The sequence below is a fragment of the Taurulus bubalis genome, assembly GCF_910589615.1.
Source record: "Taurulus bubalis genome assembly, chromosome: 1".
Lineage (NCBI taxonomy): Eukaryota > Metazoa > Chordata > Actinopteri > Perciformes > Cottidae > Taurulus > Taurulus bubalis.
Window position 1 is genome coordinate 20,935,600 of NC_136589.1, and position 16,383 is coordinate 20,951,982.

At 41.4% G+C, this 16,383-nt stretch overlaps 2 protein-coding genes across 2 annotated transcripts; both read left to right on the forward strand.

The window, feature by feature from the left end:
* The first annotated feature begins 3,273 nt into the window (after window positions 1-3,273).
* On the forward strand, window positions 3,274-10,284 carry LOC306743194 (actin-related protein 2/3 complex subunit 5-like). Its single transcript, XM_079225687.1, has 4 exons — window positions 3,274-3,485; window positions 6,047-6,120; window positions 6,764-6,940; window positions 9,621-10,284. Exons 1-4 carry the CDS (start codon window positions 3,347-3,349, stop codon window positions 9,681-9,683), a joined length of 453 nt encoding a protein of 150 aa, XP_079081813.1. The 5' UTR covers window positions 3,274-3,346; the 3' UTR covers window positions 9,684-10,284.
* Window positions 10,285-10,968: 684 nt separating this feature from the next.
* Window positions 10,969-13,295, forward strand: tmem70 (transmembrane protein 70). The gene is made up of 3 exons (XM_079227556.1): window positions 10,969-11,126; window positions 11,777-11,876; window positions 12,606-13,295. Exons 1-3 carry the CDS (start codon window positions 10,971-10,973, stop codon window positions 13,043-13,045), a joined length of 696 nt encoding a protein of 231 aa, XP_079083682.1. The 5' UTR covers window positions 10,969-10,970; the 3' UTR covers window positions 13,046-13,295.
* The last annotated feature ends 3,088 nt before the right edge of the window (window positions 13,296-16,383 follow it).

Sequence of the window (16,383 nt, forward strand, 5' to 3'; positions counted from 1 at the left end):
TCTAACGCATGTCTGAGTTCCTGAAAGAGTGTAAAATTAACTGCAGAAAAAACTATTTGGCTGATAAGCACAGTATGAGATTTCCCCACCATGAACAGCAGCTAATGAAGACTGTTCATCAGCTTTGAACAGACAAAGATTAATGAAGAAAAATTAGATCTCCCACGCATATACAACGGCTAAGTAATTGCAGAGGTACTGTCACTAATGGATTTACTTCTTGTTTTGATTGGTGTCCTCTGGAGGGGTCATTACATGTTTTTGTTTGTGTGTTACCAGTGCCAGTGTCTATGTGCTAAAAGGGACAACAACAACAAACTTATTACACAACCCAACTATATACATGCGAGGTGAGGCAGCGATGAGCTGCCTCCTCTCAGAAATGCCTCACAAACTGGGTTGAGCGCATGCCTTTTGCTTTTCTCATTGTTTGTCACCACTAATATTGGTAGACACTTTTATTATACGTAATTTCTTTCCATAGAATAGGTAGTGTATTTCACATATGTGTAGAACATATTTAGTCTTGCTGATTGACATGAAACTGGAGGCAAACAGTACCTCTACCTCCATGCGCTCCGCTTCTGAAACACTCCTGGTGGGGCAGGTTGCACGTCGCAGGACGGAGCAAAGCCACATCGGAACCGGATCGCGGCGCACATGCTCCCAGTGTGTGACTGTGAATGAGAGAGAGAATGCTGATAAGAAAAACAACCAGTAGTCAAGGTGTAAGCTGCCAATTGAGTGGTGATTTAAGATACTCTATTGGGTTCATATATTTATATTAAATCTGACTGGAAGAGTCAGTGCCTCACCAGCCACGAACCTCACCGCACGTCATACTTCATGTTGAGACTAGACAACATAACGGATGTAAAGAGCAACATAATACTAAAGTAATTTCAATGTGAGATAACTTGGGCCCAGCTCCCTGCAATACACTGATGTTAAGATTTTTTGTTGTATATTTTCACAAACATTTTTGGAACAAGTTTAGACTAAATAATCCAAGATTCATTAAACCAAACCGATCCCAATACTCTTGTATCTCTCCCACGTCACTTAAACTACCAGTAACAATGCCTGTCACTCTGATTCATTATGGATTCAATCTGATAGCTGTGTGTGTATGTCTCCCTTTATTATTGATGACCATGCTGTTTTTGAACCCAGTCAAATACTCTTAGGAATTCAACTCTATCAGACCAAATGTGGTCTTTACTTTTGGGCATGCCTCTCTACTCCAGCTTTGCAAACTATTGGCTGGTGGGTTTGTGTACAACACCGAGGTTGCATGTCACTTTGCATGAGAGCTGCTCCATCTCAGCGACTTTGCTCTTCAGCTCAGAGAACCCTCTTCTTTGAACTCCAATAAGTCGCAAACATGGTACATATTTTTTAACAGGACAACTCGGTATGAAGGTCTGATGGTAGGTGCGGATTTGTTTGTGATCCCCTAAGCTTCAGCTCATGCCATAGTATAGGGAAGAGTAACTAGACCCTTCAGACGATCGCAACATATACATGTGTTATCCAGCTAAATTTCTTGCTGTCATTTTCCCCTCTCAGTGATGAGTGTACCCAAAGTAAATTGAAAGCTGTACTTGAACCATTGGAGTAAATGCATGTTTTTGGCCTCCTTTGAAATGCAACACTCTGAAGCTTTTCCCCCAACAGTCAGAATCACTTTAAGTAATGAGGCATATTTGCCGACTGATTTGAAATGATGCAACAGCAGTCCGTGGATATTTATGGAGGTAATCGTTTCGTTTTTGTTGGAATGTTATCGATTTATGGATCACTATGAGGTTTCATCGGTGAGTTGCCTAGATTTTGATATTGTTTGTTTGTTTGTTGTTGTCTGACAGATAGGTTGCCTGTAGCTGGTGTTGGTGATCCTGTCTTGAAAGGGTGTGTAGCATTATAATCACAATAATCATAGCTTTCCAGAGACATGTCGCACCTAAATAGCAATTGTGTAAAGTTGTAGACTGTACTGAGTACGTTGGTACAGTCTGCTTTAATTAATAGGAACAGGAACAGGTTGTTAACCTTTGTTTATAGAATGAAGCAAAGAATATGTTACAAAGGGAGAGTTAAAACATACATATAATGCTGTATAGCTGAAAACTGTGTATTGATCATGGTTGTTTTATTTCTTTCAAATTCAGCTTTTTATTCGAAAAATAAATACGGTAATGTATTATTGAGCCAAGAGAATAATGCATTTTCAGATAACTGTGTAGAGCTCATTTAGGAGTGCTGTTTCCTTGGCCTTTTCTATATAGCCTACAATATGATACATGTCTCACTTTTACAATGTGTTTTACCAGCCATGGTCTGGATAATTAAGGATGGCATCCAACATCGGGGCAAGAGAGCCACATGGTTGGGACAACCTTGGTGTTGAAGATGGCATACAGCCGTGAATTCGGCTGAGGTGGTATGAAGTGGAAGAGCCGTCTTACCCTCTTTCACCAAGCCCTACGAGCTGTACCAGATGTACCAGATGTCCTCCTCATCCACTGAATCATTCTGTCACATGCATTGCATGTGCAATAACTCTGTTAGGTTGTTCATTATGTACACATGACATCTAATGTACTTTTGTCCATCCTGATAGAGAATCCTCCTCTGTTGCTCTCCTGAAGGTTTCTTCCCTTTTTCTCCCGGTTAAAGGGTTTTGGGGGGGAGTTTTTCCTGAACTGATGAGAGGATGTTGTGTGTATATGTTATGTGTATAGATTGTAAAGCCCTCTGAGGCAAATTTGTAATTTGTGATTTTTGGCTATACAAAATAAATTTAATTTAATTGTAGTTGGGTAAGGGGCTGGCTGACAAATATTGATATGTACATATATATATGAGGTCAACATTAGACTATAGCTGAATTGAGTTTCATTTTTCGTTTCATTTCTTTATGTAAACATAGGTACAGTAACTGTATGAACACCCAAAACAGACCATGCCAGAGGTACATATACAAAGTTATTTTTATATATATGCAGAACATTTTTACAATATAATGTGTATTTTTTTTTTAAATATTTCTATGTTTACTTTAACTATTAATAGTATGATTTGATTATTACTTTAGTTACCTAATTATATGAAGTTATCCATTGGACAATATCTCATTGGGATGAGAGTAGTTCTCCAGTACAGTAGGTGGCGGTATGCACCTCAAAAGCAATGGTTGCGACCCACCATTTAACGAGAATAAGGAGAAGAAAGTGTAACGCGGAAGAACAGGAAGGAAAGCTTGTAGTTTGTGTAGTACAGCCGTAGTGTCTGCTGACAATAACGCTCGTTTTTGCGTTGAACAGTTTTTCCTATCGTGTCCAAGATGTCTAAGAATACAGTTTCCGACCGGTTTAGAAAAGTAGACGTTGATGAGTACGACGAGAATAAGTTTGTGGACGAGGAAGACGGAGGAGAGAACCAGGGTGGTCCGGACCACGCAGAAGTAGACGCTTTGCTCAGACAATATCCTTCAACTTCAAATGAAGGTCTTCCGTCAACGGTAACTAGTGGCAGGGCTCATAACACGGCCGACTTCAAGTAACCTCACCGTTCCGCAGTATATTTTGATTTCTTTTTCAAAATATGTCTACCTCAAATGGTCTAAATTGTAGTCGTGGGCGTATATGACACGTGGGTGATATTTATTTGGCGTAGCCATAACGTGTGCAGTTGGCAGAGCATTTCTGTTGAGTAACAGTCCAAGTAGGATTTCCGGGTGTCAGTTCACAGGAAGGCGTGGTCAGTAAAACGATGATGATGATGGGTAGCTTTAGTGTTTATAGAAGAAGGTAACACGTGGTGCCACACCTTTTATTGATAACGTGTCGATCCTATTCGGATCTTCGTCAGCTCTAAATGTTAGAAAAGGGGAACCGCACCCATATTCATACATAATGCACACCAATCTGAAAACAAGCATATATATATATATATATATTAAACACTCACCTAAAGGATTATTAGGAACACCATACTAATACCGTGTTTGACCCCCTTTCGCCTTCAGAACTGCCTTAATTCTACGTGGCATTGATTCAACAAGGTGCTGAACGCATTCTTTAGAAATGTTGGCCCATATTGATAGGATAGCATCTTGCAGTTGATGGAGATTTGTGGGATGCACATCCAGGGCACGAAGCTCCCGTTCCACCACATCCCAAAGATGCTCTATTGGGTTGAGATCTGGTGACTGTGGGGGCCATTTTAGTACAGTGAACTCATTGTCATGTTCAATAAACTAATTAGAAATGATTCAAGCTTTGTGACATGGTGCATTATCCTGCTGGAAGTAGCCATCAGAGGATGGGTACATGGTGGCCATGAAGGGATGGACATGGTCAGAAACAATGCTCAGGTAGGCCGTGTCATTTAAACGATGCCCAATTGGCACTAAGGGGCCTAAAGAGTGCGAAGAAAACATCCCCCACACCATTACACCACCACCACCACCACCAGCCTGCACAGTGGTAACAAGGCATGATGGATCATGTTCTCATTCTGTTTACGCCAAATTCTGTCTCTACCATCTGAATGTCTCAACAGAAATCGAGACTCATCAGACCAGGCAACATTTTTCCAGTCTTCAACTGTCCAATTTTGGTGAGCTCTTGCAAATTGTAGCCTCTTTTTCCTATTTGTAGTGGAGATGAGTGTTACCCGGTGGGGTCTTCTGCTGTTGTAGCCCATCCGCCTCAAGGTTGTGCGTGTTGTGGCTTCACAAATGCTTTGCTGCATACCTCGGTTGTAACGAGTGGTTATTTCAGTCAAAGTTGCTCTTCTATCAGCTTGAATCAGTCGGCCCATTCTCCTCTGACCTCTAGCATCAACAAGGCATTTTCGCCCACAGGACTGCCGCATACTGGATGTTTTTCCCTTTTCACACCATTCTTTGTAAACCCTAGAAATGGTTGTGCGTGAAAATCCCAGTAATTAAACAGATTGTGAAATACTCAGACCGGCCCGTATGGCACCAACAACCATACCACGCTCAAAATTGCTTAAATCACCTTTCTTTCCCATTCTGACATTCAGTTTGGAGATTGTCTTGACCAGGACCACACCCCTAAATGCATTAAAGCAACTGCCATGTGTTTGGTTGATTAGATAATTGCATTAATGAGAAATTGAAATGGTGTTCCTAATAATCCTTTAGGTGAGTGTATATATTAGGTGTTGTTCATCCAGAACATCAGCTTGATAAAACATCAATTCAATAAAGTAGATAAAAAAAATGAAATGTCATACTTCTAATGATCGAATATCATATTATATTAAGCATTACATATATCAGAAGATGCATGCAAATATATTGCATTAAGTTACAGGAAAATAGGAAGGATCTTAAATACACATTCAGAAATTGAACAGCCTATATGGGAGAATATGGAATATATATATTGTTATATGTGTATTTGCCTTATCTCACCTTCAAAATATACTTCTAAACATGTATTTATCCTGAAATACCTTGGCTCAGCTTTCCTTATTAAATAATGTTGAAAATCCTCCCTAAATATTCTGGTATACATGCAGCGATGAATCAAATCACAGGTTTTTTCTTGTTCACAGAATTTGTAAGACTATTCAATATCAATTTCAAATTTCTCTGTCTTTTTTGTTGGATATATTAGTTTCATTTCGCAGTGCCGTTGACGTAGTAAACAAGGGTTATATTTAGCCCTAATACACAGTGGTGGAGTGGTCAGTGATGAGGTGGCTGTACTAGGTTGAGGAGTAGGTTACTGAAGAGAAAGTGCCTCTACTCTCTGATATGTACCTCTGCTGATTGGTCTCATTCAGCTTGTATTGCAGTAAAGCAGCCATCATACATGAACAACGTTAGCAAAATGAGGAACCAAATTAGATACGCTCAGTGTTCTCTTATTGAAAAGATATTAACATTAAACCGCGTACTACCTTGTGGTCAACAGACTCCCCCAACCACTGAGCTACGGCCGTCCAGCTCAGTAATGCACATGTATCAGTACTGTGGAACTCTGTAGTCCTTGACTGTTGTTTTGCAAGGGGAACATGAATGCAGCTCTCCAGGCCGTGCTAAAGAATCCTCCAATCAACACCAAGAACCAGATTGCCAAGGTAATTTTTTCTTCAGGAAATGCTTTTGTTATGATGGAAGAAATGTTTTTCCACTTAGAGTGGAGATATCTTTCACCTTCTGCTTGTGCAACCTGATGGCAGTGATACAAAACAGTGACTGTATTTCAAGCATTAATAAGATGGTGTTCTTGTCTGCATGTATATATCATTTTGTTTGGAAATTCCTAATTTTATGTTGTGAGAAAGGTGTCTCCTAATGTCCCAAAAACATTTATGAATAATTTTATTGTAAGTGATAACACAAGCAGGGGTGGATTTGGGGCTTAGCCATTGAAGAAAACCAGTGACCAGTGATGAGGCAAGATTGGAAACAATAATGTATGATCTTAATCTCTAGTTTCAAGTCTTCTTCAGTATAGCATGATGCTCATTTGGTAAATTAGGGTCCATCCATTTAGAGTCAAATAGACAAATATAAAGCAGGGGAAGCTTTAGGGCGGGGCTAACTTGTGAATGACAGACTGCCATCACAGGTGTTGTCCGGTCTGGGAGTTGTCTGTGTTTTCATCTTGGATCTTTTACATTTTCACACTGTGTTCTCAGTGTATGACATGTTTTGTGTGTGTGTGTGTGTGTGTGTGTGTGTGTGTGTGTGTGTGTGTGTGTGTGTGTGTGTGTGTAGGAGAGAGCAGAGCTGCTGGTGGTCAAAGTGCTGAGCAGTTTTAAGATCAGTGACATAGAAAAGGCTGTGGGCTCTCTGGACAAAGCCAGAGTGGACCTGCTGATGAAATACATCTACCGAGGCTTTGAGAACCCCAATGACAACAGCAGCGCTGTGTTGCTGCAGTGGCACGAAAAGGTATGCATGTGGTAATAATACAATATAAACCTCAGACTAATTCCAGATGAAAACCTTTTTTTTTAAAATTTTTAGATGAACTAAATAACCGATGGTTCAAGTTGGGGGAGGAGTCGTATAAGGAATGTTTTGAAAATCTGATTTAATTTTTTTACAATACCACTCATTACAAATCTGTGTAATTGTACACATACATTATTGCATGTGTAAGGCGTTTTGAACAGCTTCTGCACCTCAAATGTGAACGAGGTCTTAGATAAGATAAGATAATCCTTTATTAGTCCCTCAGTGGGGAAATTGCGGGAATACAGCAGCCTTGCACACAATAGAGACACATAGTAAAAAAGTTATATAAAAAAGTTATATAAATAAAATAACAATAAACGGTAGTAAAACAGTAAGAAGAATATAGTATATAGATTTCCAATTAAATATACAGACTGAATAAGAGTATGTGTATATATATATAAGTACTTAAACATATTTATATTGCACCAGCTGAGTACAATTAAAGTGTCCACAATGAGTAAAGTGATTAAGTGATCATGGTTTACTGAGAGCTCAGTGTGTTGTGCAGCCTGACAGCAGCGGGGAGAAAGGACTTTCGGTACCTCTTCCTCATACACCGGGGGTGAATCAGCCGGAGACTGAAGGAGCTGTGCAGCGCTGCCAGAGGGACCTGCATTGGGTGGGAGGCGTGGCTTAACATGGACGAGATCTTAGTCATCATCCTCCTGTCCCCCACCACCTCCACGGTATCCAGAGGACGTCCCAGCACGCTGCTGGCCTTCCTCACGAGCTTGTCCAGTCTCCTCCTTTCAGCTGCAGTGATGCTGCTGCACCAGAAGACCACTCCGTAAAAGATGGCTGATGCCACCACGGAGTCAAAGAAGGTCTTCAGGAGTGCTCCCTGCACCCCAAAAGACCTCAGTCTCCTCAGCAGAAAGAGTCTGCTCTGACCCTTTTTTATAAAGTGCGTGTATGTGGTCGGACCAGTCCAGTTTGTTGTTCAAGTGAACACCGAGGTACTTATAAGATTTGACGATCTCAATGTCCAGTCCCTGGATGCTCACCGGTACCGGAGGAGGGCGTTTACCCCGGCGGAAGTCCACCACCAGCGCCTTGGTTTTACTGGAGTTTATCTGGAGGCGGTTACGCTGGCACCATCCTAAAAAGTCCTGGTTCAGTTCTCTGTATTCCCTGTCGTCATCGGCGGAAATGAGGCCGACGATTGCAGAGTCGTCAGAGAACTTTTGCAGGTGGCAGTTAGCAGAGTTGTGGTTGAAGTCCGATGTGTATATGGAGAAGAGGAATGGAGCCAGAACGGTTCCTTGTGGGGCTCCCATGCTGCAGGACACCCGATCTCACTCACACTCCCGTATCCTCACATACTGTGGACGGTTGGTGAGGTAGTCCAGGATCCATGCAGTCAGGTGGTGGTCCACCCCGGTCTGCTCCAGCTTGTCCCGCAGACGAAATGAGCTTCCTCCGTAGGGTGGCCGGGCTCAGTTTTAGAGATGGGGTGAGGAGCTCGGACATCAGGAGGGAGCTTGGAGTCGAGCCGCTGCGCCTTCGTGTCGAAAGGAGTCAGCTGAGGTGGTTCGGGCATCTAATCATGATGCCTCCTGGACGCCTCTCAATAGAGGTTTTCTGGGCAGGTCCAACTGGTAGGAGACCTCGGGAAGACGCAGGACACGCTGGAGGGATTATATCTCCCACCTGGCATGGGAACACCTTGGCATCCCCCAGAATGAGCTGGAAAATGTTGCAGGTGAGAGGGAAGCCTGGGTCAGCCTGCTGGGCCTGCTGCCACCGCGACTTGACCCTGGACTAAGCGGATGATAATGGATGGATGGATGGATGGATGTTCTTGTCAACAAAGCCAAGAAAATGTGTCTTTGGTCATGGCCGGCATTACATTTTAGGACATGGAGAAATATGAAGACATTTTTATATTGAGCTTTTTGTCTTGCCTGGATGTGCGCAAACTTGATCCCTTTTATGAAAACAATTCCCTCACCTGCTGAATGACTGAGATGTAGTGTCCAGGGTGCACCACTTGAGACCGCTTTAAAGCAGAAGCAAAACAGATAGCAGTCGGAGAGGTTACTCAGTGATCTAAAGCAGCGGTCCCCAACCTTTTTTGCGCAACGGACCGGTAAGACAATATTTTCACGGACCGGCCTTTGCGGTGTGGGCGAAAATTTTTGGGGTAACGTATCACGTAACCAGTCTATTGTTATGTCTGAGGTTATGCACAGACCAATATATCTGGTCATTTTTCAAAATAAAATCTCTTGTCTAAGGTTTTTAAAGCACTTCTTAGGAAGGTGTTCACCACTCCAATGTGGAGTCATTCTTTTGCTTCATAAAACACATTTGAATGATTAACTCATTGTTCAAGACTTTCCTTTTCACTTCCACATAACACTTCACCCCCAAAGTGACTAGTTATATATCGATTTCTCCCCACACGTTAGTGGGATCTGGGATTTGTTGTTAAACGCATCCTTTAATTCTAATATGAGAGAACTGGTTTAAGTAATTAAAAATATTGTAATTTCCTCAACTCTCTTTATGGTGAGTTGTTACCTTCGTACTTCATTGTGAAATACAACTATTTTGATCAGTGCACTACGCCTTACATCAGCCTGTAATGTGCGTGTTTGTGTGTCCACAGGCTCTGGCAGTGGGAGGAGTTGGCTCTATAGTTAGAGTCCTGACTGCCAGGAAGACCGTATGATCCTTCCAGAACCCACAGAGTCCATCTGCAACACAAGATCACCAGACCTGAGTATGACGTTCTGTTTTTGAACACGATTCCTGTTTGTTTTATTTTTTTAAAGCGGAGTGCCCTCCTCATGCAGGTCTGTCCTCTGTTTTTCTGCATTCACTGTTTTCAATCACACCTCTGGAGTTTGTCCGTGCTGGATGTCCGGCAGTGAGGTGCTGGCACCTCACATGTCTGTCGGACATGCAGAGAGAAAAGACACATTTGAGATGCTTCACTTGGACACTTGGCTTCTTTAAATTGCCTCACTCTCTGATGCCTCCCTGTAACCTTCTCCTACCTCTCTGAAGCCTCAGAGTCATCCAGGTTGAAGAAAAGATTGTTCTTGGATGGACCATCATAGACTGGTGACCTGTCCAGGATGTTTCCCTGCCTTTTTGCCCAGTGCATGCTGGGATTGTAGTTATTTTATTTCCTCATATCATTCTAACTTTGTAACGTTTTTGTTTGTCGACTATTGTTTTCTACTTACACCACATTGTTGTGTGCAGCCTGGCTATTTGTCTTTGATATCTAAAGAAAGCTACAAAATAAAGTAATAAACTTGAATATATACTGGTTACTTTCATGTCTCTTGCATCGTTCCTTATTGCATTACATCTGTAATTGTAAACTACCAAAGACACTGAATAGGCCTATATATTATGTTGCTACAGTATAAAATAATCTCAAACTGCTGATCTTTTGATGGGAAGATGGCCCACTCTAACTCTGAGCCACGAGAAGCAGTCAAAATGGGAATTATTGAAGTCATCAAAAGAGCAAAGTCAGAGGGGAAATAGTGTAGAGAAAGGTACACCATCATTGGCATCAGCAGTGGAACAATTTCCTCGACACTTACACTTTTATCATAGGAAAACATCCAACAGGTCTTTGTGATCTATGCTATGCTGCTGAGACAGTAACATGCATATATACATACAGGAAATTGACTTATGACACAACTTATGACAAAGGAAAATGGGGCGTGTACAGAACAACCTTAAAGTAGATTAGAGTGTGGAGACAGCGCTCAAGGGAATAAGTGGTTAGGCTATTTCGTCTTTTCAGAGCGACTGGACTGGCAAAACGTCTTTAAACAGAAAGGAAACCTTCCCGCCTGCAGGTGGCAGTAATGAGACACTGGGGATGCCCACTGCCGTGAGACCTCAACGAAGAAGAAGAAGAAGAACGGAAGCGGAAGTACTTCAAGCGTGTGTGAAATGCAGAATGTCAGTCAGGGTCGGTAACAAAATCACGATGTTTTCTGTGAATATTTTGCGGAGACTACGACCCTGTGTAGTTCCCCAGTCCCTCGGAAACACACACTTAACGTCTGCGCGACGTGCTGCTTCGTTCAGCGAGTCTAGGAACCAGCTTCAGGCTCACAGAAGGTCCTTCCTCAACCTAAACAAGGTACAACTTCATATTTATACTCAAGTATCCCTGCTAAATTACATTCATTTTTTTAAATTATATTTATTTTGATAGCACAATATCACAAACATACATTTTCTTCAGAGGCTTTTACACATGTGACCCTCACGTGTAAACCCCCTTTAAAGGGGGAGGGCAGTTGTAGCACAAATAAATAGCAGTCATAACAATAGAAAAATGATTACAACTACTAACAACAGCAGTGGATAGACCGATTAATAATGATGATGAAAGCCGTAGTAATGGCACTAATAATAAATAATAATAGGAATGTGTCATAATATTGATAGTGTCAGCAGGGCCATGGCAGGAGGCGGGACCATGGTCCAGATATAACCACAATTCATGTAAACCTGTGAGGAGAGGGAGCAGTTCTGTCGACTGCAGAAACCACAGACGGAGGTTTCCATCTCTTTGTCATTTCTATGCGACGAGATAGGATTAGGGGGAAACCTTTTGTTTTGTTTGTTTGTTCAGTAGATAGCATAGATGGGAAGCCATTTAGAATGATAACGTGTACCACATAAATACCTTACAGGATATCACAACAGACTTAAGAGTTCTAACAGAGTAGTTTATCCGTGCTAAATCCAGCTCTCATCGTGTTTGTCTGCTGTTTCTTTGAGTAGGTGCAGTCCCACTGTCCGTCCACCTGTTGTTTCTCCACCGTGACCCACTCTGAGGATGGGAACCTCATCTACACTGGCAGCCTGGGAAGTGCTGTTCGTGGTGAGTCACTTTCACCTTGTTACAACTGTGTCTTTTTTCCCCTATGTCTGATATGAGTGCTTATTTAGTTAAAATGAAATTGAAACTCTTGCTACTCTTTCCTGCATAGTAGACCAGGGGTGGGCAATTAATATTCCCAAGGGGCCACATGAGAAATTGGGACCGTTGTGGAGGGCCGAACCAATAGACTGAACTTAATTCAATTATCTGTAGCTCCTATTGCTTCAATATCATTACATGAGAGGAAGGATGACTTGATGAACAGATATGACTGGTGGGTCTGTAGTGTAAAAAATGTGTCCCTAGTGGCAATTTAGCAATCAGGTACGATTGTCTGTGGGAGATTGTCTTTTTGGAGCCAGAATTAACATGGGGTTTAATGGAGGAGAGAGGTGGACGTCCTCTCACAATCTGTCGGATGCAGGGAGATTTGTGGATTCAATCGACCCAAGTTTCTGACAAAAGACAAGATTTCCGTTTGTCTATGAAAAATTATGCCTAAAGATTATTATGAATACTTTAGTCTTTAAAAAAGGCCAGCGGCCTGTAGTAGCTGAATGAATTGTAGTCACAAGATGACATTACGGCCACTACTACGCCTTTTTAAAGCCTTGTTGTGTACGTATACATGGCTCATGCTTCTGTGTATTGTATTTAGTTAGCTTTTTATTCTTGGCAATCTTGCTTCACAAACTGTGTGAGTAACATCAACTTTTTCTCTTTTGTCAGGGGTGAAACTGTTTTCATACAGCACCAGCGGGACCAGCCTCTTCATCATGCCCTACACCATGCTGAATACCGGATTAGTGGTCCAGAGCGTTGTCATGAAGGCCGCTTTCTGTGGAGTCATTGGATTCTTCACCTTCCTCACCCCTATCCTCCTCCATTTCATCACCAAGGGCTATGTGATTCGCCTGTACCACAACGCAGACAGAGACACCTACACAGCCATCACCTACAGTGTCTTCCTCACAGAAAAAAAGAGTGTATTTCACCAGAGGCAGGTTAGGATCCCAGCTATAAGCCAGATGTTCACCACCTTCTATGCTGACAAAATGGGGCTCCTGGTAAACCCGGACATGTTCCCCATTCCGCAGGACTATAACCACCTGATGGGCTACGATAAGCCCTTCAGCTTTGACACAGACCAAATAAATAAACCTGATTAGAGCTGAACTGCCAACAGTTTAAATGTGGTGTTGGTATATGAATTGTATCCTCGAGTTCAATCTCCACAGTACATACATTCACATTTCATAGCAGGGTGAAACATCCACGGAGCACATAGCAATGATCTCTCAAAACAGATTTTTTTGTTGTCAATATTTTTGATTGATCTTACACATTAATAAATGCTAACTACATTAACCTGTTCAAACAGGTTTCTTGGTCTCTGTAACTATCAATAAAATGGTACCTTTCCCAAGTTGCAAAAATTCTCTCTCTCTCAGGAGCTACATGCTACTCTCATAAAATGACCATAGCCTGCCAGAACTTCTTGTAATAGGTCCAAAAAGGCAGAACCACAAATGATTTGATTTGAACCGAGACCACTTGTATTCATCGAACCAATGGTTGGATGTTTGGTGCAGATCGTGGTCTGGAGGAAGTTTGGACCTGTAATTTTGGTTTGGATCAATCTGTGAGTCTGAATCAACATGAGGCTGTGGAGGCCGTAGATGGCTGTCAAAGTTCTGGACATTTTTCGTTGGTTATCGAGGTTCAGTACATGACAGATTTTGAGAAACTGCCCCATTTACAGGACACATGGTCACATAGATTGTTGGATGTCAATCCATGTGTCTTGGTCTTCTTACTGAGCTTTTTCTAGGTTGGTTTGGATTGTATTTTCTTTCTGTATCTTATTGATAACATTCTTCCTGAAGTCTAAAGTTGGGGGAAAACATCAGATTTCTGTTTAGTCAGTAAACTTATATTAGCCAGTGTAAGATCTGTGCTGACTTTATAATAGTAAGAAGAAAGTTATCCTTTTATTAATCCCCTTGGGGAAATTCTTCTCTGCATTTGACCCATCCTTGGTAAAGGAGCAGTGGGCTGCCCTTTGAGGCGCCCGGGGAGCAGCCAGGGGTTCAGTGTCTTGCTCAGGGACACTTCGACATGTGAACTATGGGGGGACTGAGGATCGAACCGGCTACCTTGTGGTTGCGGGCTGATGCCGTCTAATGAGATAGGCCACAAATTGGACAAACGCATTTGTTTTTAAATTCTCTTATAGCTCTTTGCAAAGCATCAATTATTTCTAGATAATTAGAAAAGCACAAAGAATGGGATGTCCAAGCAAAGTTTTATAACATGATACTCCAGTCGGTTATCAAACAGAAAAATGTGTGTCGGGGGGACTTCCGGTTAGCATGCTAGGGGGATAGACGTGTCTAAGGGAGGCTCCCGTGCTTCGCTACTTTTCTTAAACTTAAACCTTATTTCGTCGTCATATTACCCATTCTTCAATCTCAAAAACAGTGAAAAAAATTATGTTGGCCGATTTATTCCCCACTTCGCCAACTTTGGACCGGGCGCACCGGATCGCCCAAAAAGCACGGAGATATATTTATATACCTATATATCTATATAGCAATCATTTGTCCAATATAAGTCAAAAACTACATTTTTGACATTATATGAAGTAACATGAAGTTACACCACTAAAAAGGTTTGAACATTATAATATTACCAAGTTATAATCTTTAACCATGTTCATTGGTTAGCTACAATTTCCACTGGATTCTTGTTCATGAGGACTCAAAAGACAATGATATTCATAATTGACCCATATTTAGATTATAAAAGCAGATCCTTAAAAGATTATATAAAGATTCAAATGGATTCTTATTCATGAGTACTTCTGCCATGTCCATGTTTATTGCAATTATATTTTACTGTACAGTTTAAGAAAATGTAATGCAAAGTCAGCTGAAAGACAATGATATTCATAATTTACCCATACTTAAACAGTTATAAAAGCAGTCTCTATGGATTCTTCCACCTCTTCTTTTGCCTCTTCCCAGGCTGAAACGTCTTTTGTGAGCATAAAAGGCCAGATATAAGGCAGTAAAGTGATGAAAGCATCAGGTATTCATGAAAAGAAAATTAAATTAAACTATGGATTCTTCAAGCTCTTATTTTGCCTCTTCCCAGGCTGAAACGTCTTTTCGGAGCATAAAAAGGTGGCAATGCAGCATTGAGGCAGTAAAGTGATCAAAGATCAAGTATTCATTAAAATATCATGAAACCTGTAAGACTGCTCTTCTGAGACACTTTATTGAGGAAAATCAAGTAAATTATATTCTATAAGAAAATCCCCTTCTGGCCCCACTCCAGCCTGAAACGTCTTTTGTGAGCATAAAAGGTGGAAACTCAGCTCTAAGGCAGTCTAAGTGAAGAAAGCATTAAACCTGTTTAGAGTCACTTTATTGAGAAAAAAAAACATGAAACAGTGTTTCAACAATGCTTCAACAACAGCCACGTTATGCCACTATGTTTCCACTATCTTCAACAACATCCACGTGTTGCCTCTTCCCAGGCTGAAAGGGCTTTTCTGAGCATTAAAAGCAATGCAGCTTTGAGGCAGTAGAGTGATGAAAGATCCGGTATTCATTACAATGTCATGGAACCTGTAAGACTGCTTTTCTGAGACACTTCATTCACACGAAGCCTCGCGGGCCTCCCAATGATGGACACAGGACACGGACTTGTACTATTTGAATTACATTTTTTTTTTTTTACATCACATCCCGTGTCACAAGCGACAACGCATGAAAACACACATCTCCGACACGGGGTCGGTTACACAGGTGCAAACGTCAGGCCGTCGAGAGTGCATTTGAGCACGTCGGAGGAGACGAGGTGTCTTCCACAACTTTTCCTCACGACTCTGCAGCAGAGTGAGCTGCACTGTGCTTTGTTAATAATCTCTGTCACCTTTTTTTGTGGGGGGTTGTTAAACCGTGTGGTGAACTATATAGATATTAACACGCACATAAAAAAAACATAAAAGACGCGACAGACCACCAGATACCATTAATATATGACTTATAGGATTTATGTATCATTATCACCTGGTATGAAATGGGTAGATCAGTCAGAGTTTAACTGGTAAACAACTGATAAATAATATAAAACTGTATAATATATGTGTATATACATATATGTGACTGTAGGGGAGGAGGAGCGGCTGACCTTGTGCCATGTCAGATGTTGTTCCTTCAAATGTACTCTGTATGTATTTTGAGGTATGAACGTTTATTTTTGGCTGAATAGGCCAACGGTATTTTGCTCCTGCTTTCAAAACATTAGATTGAACATTAAACTTCGATCAATTCATCTCTAGGTTGTTGGCTACAGAAGAACATGAACAACCCATGTTAATATAGATGTTGCTAGCTTGGTTTATCATGGCTGCAAGCAGGGACGGTTGTAACGCACACACGTGTTGACATACTTTTTAGAAAGAGTTTTTACTGGATTTGAGTGCAAATTAAAAGGGTGT

Bases quoted from the DNA above. Each gene is read 5' to 3' on its own strand.
- LOC306743194 (XM_079225687.1), top strand. From the start codon at position 3,347: ATGTCTAAGAATACAGTTTCCGACCGGTTTAGAAAAGTAGACGTTGAT. The intron at 6,121-6,763 runs GTAATTTTTTCT...GTGTGTGTGTAG, and splicing joins CCAAGAACCAGATTGCCAAG to GAGAGAGCAGAGCTGCTGGT. The intron at 6,941-9,620 runs GTATGCATGTGG...GTGTGTCCACAG, and splicing joins TGCTGCAGTGGCACGAAAAG to GCTCTGGCAGTGGGAGGAGT.
- tmem70 (XM_079227556.1), top strand. From the start codon at position 10,971: ATGTTTTCTGTGAATATTTTGCGGAGACTACGACCCTGTGTAGTTCCC. The intron at 11,127-11,776 runs GTACAACTTCAT...TTCTTTGAGTAG, and splicing joins CCTTCCTCAACCTAAACAAG to GTGCAGTCCCACTGTCCGTC. The intron at 11,877-12,605 runs GTGAGTCACTTT...CTCTTTTGTCAG, and splicing joins CCTGGGAAGTGCTGTTCGTG to GGGTGAAACTGTTTTCATAC.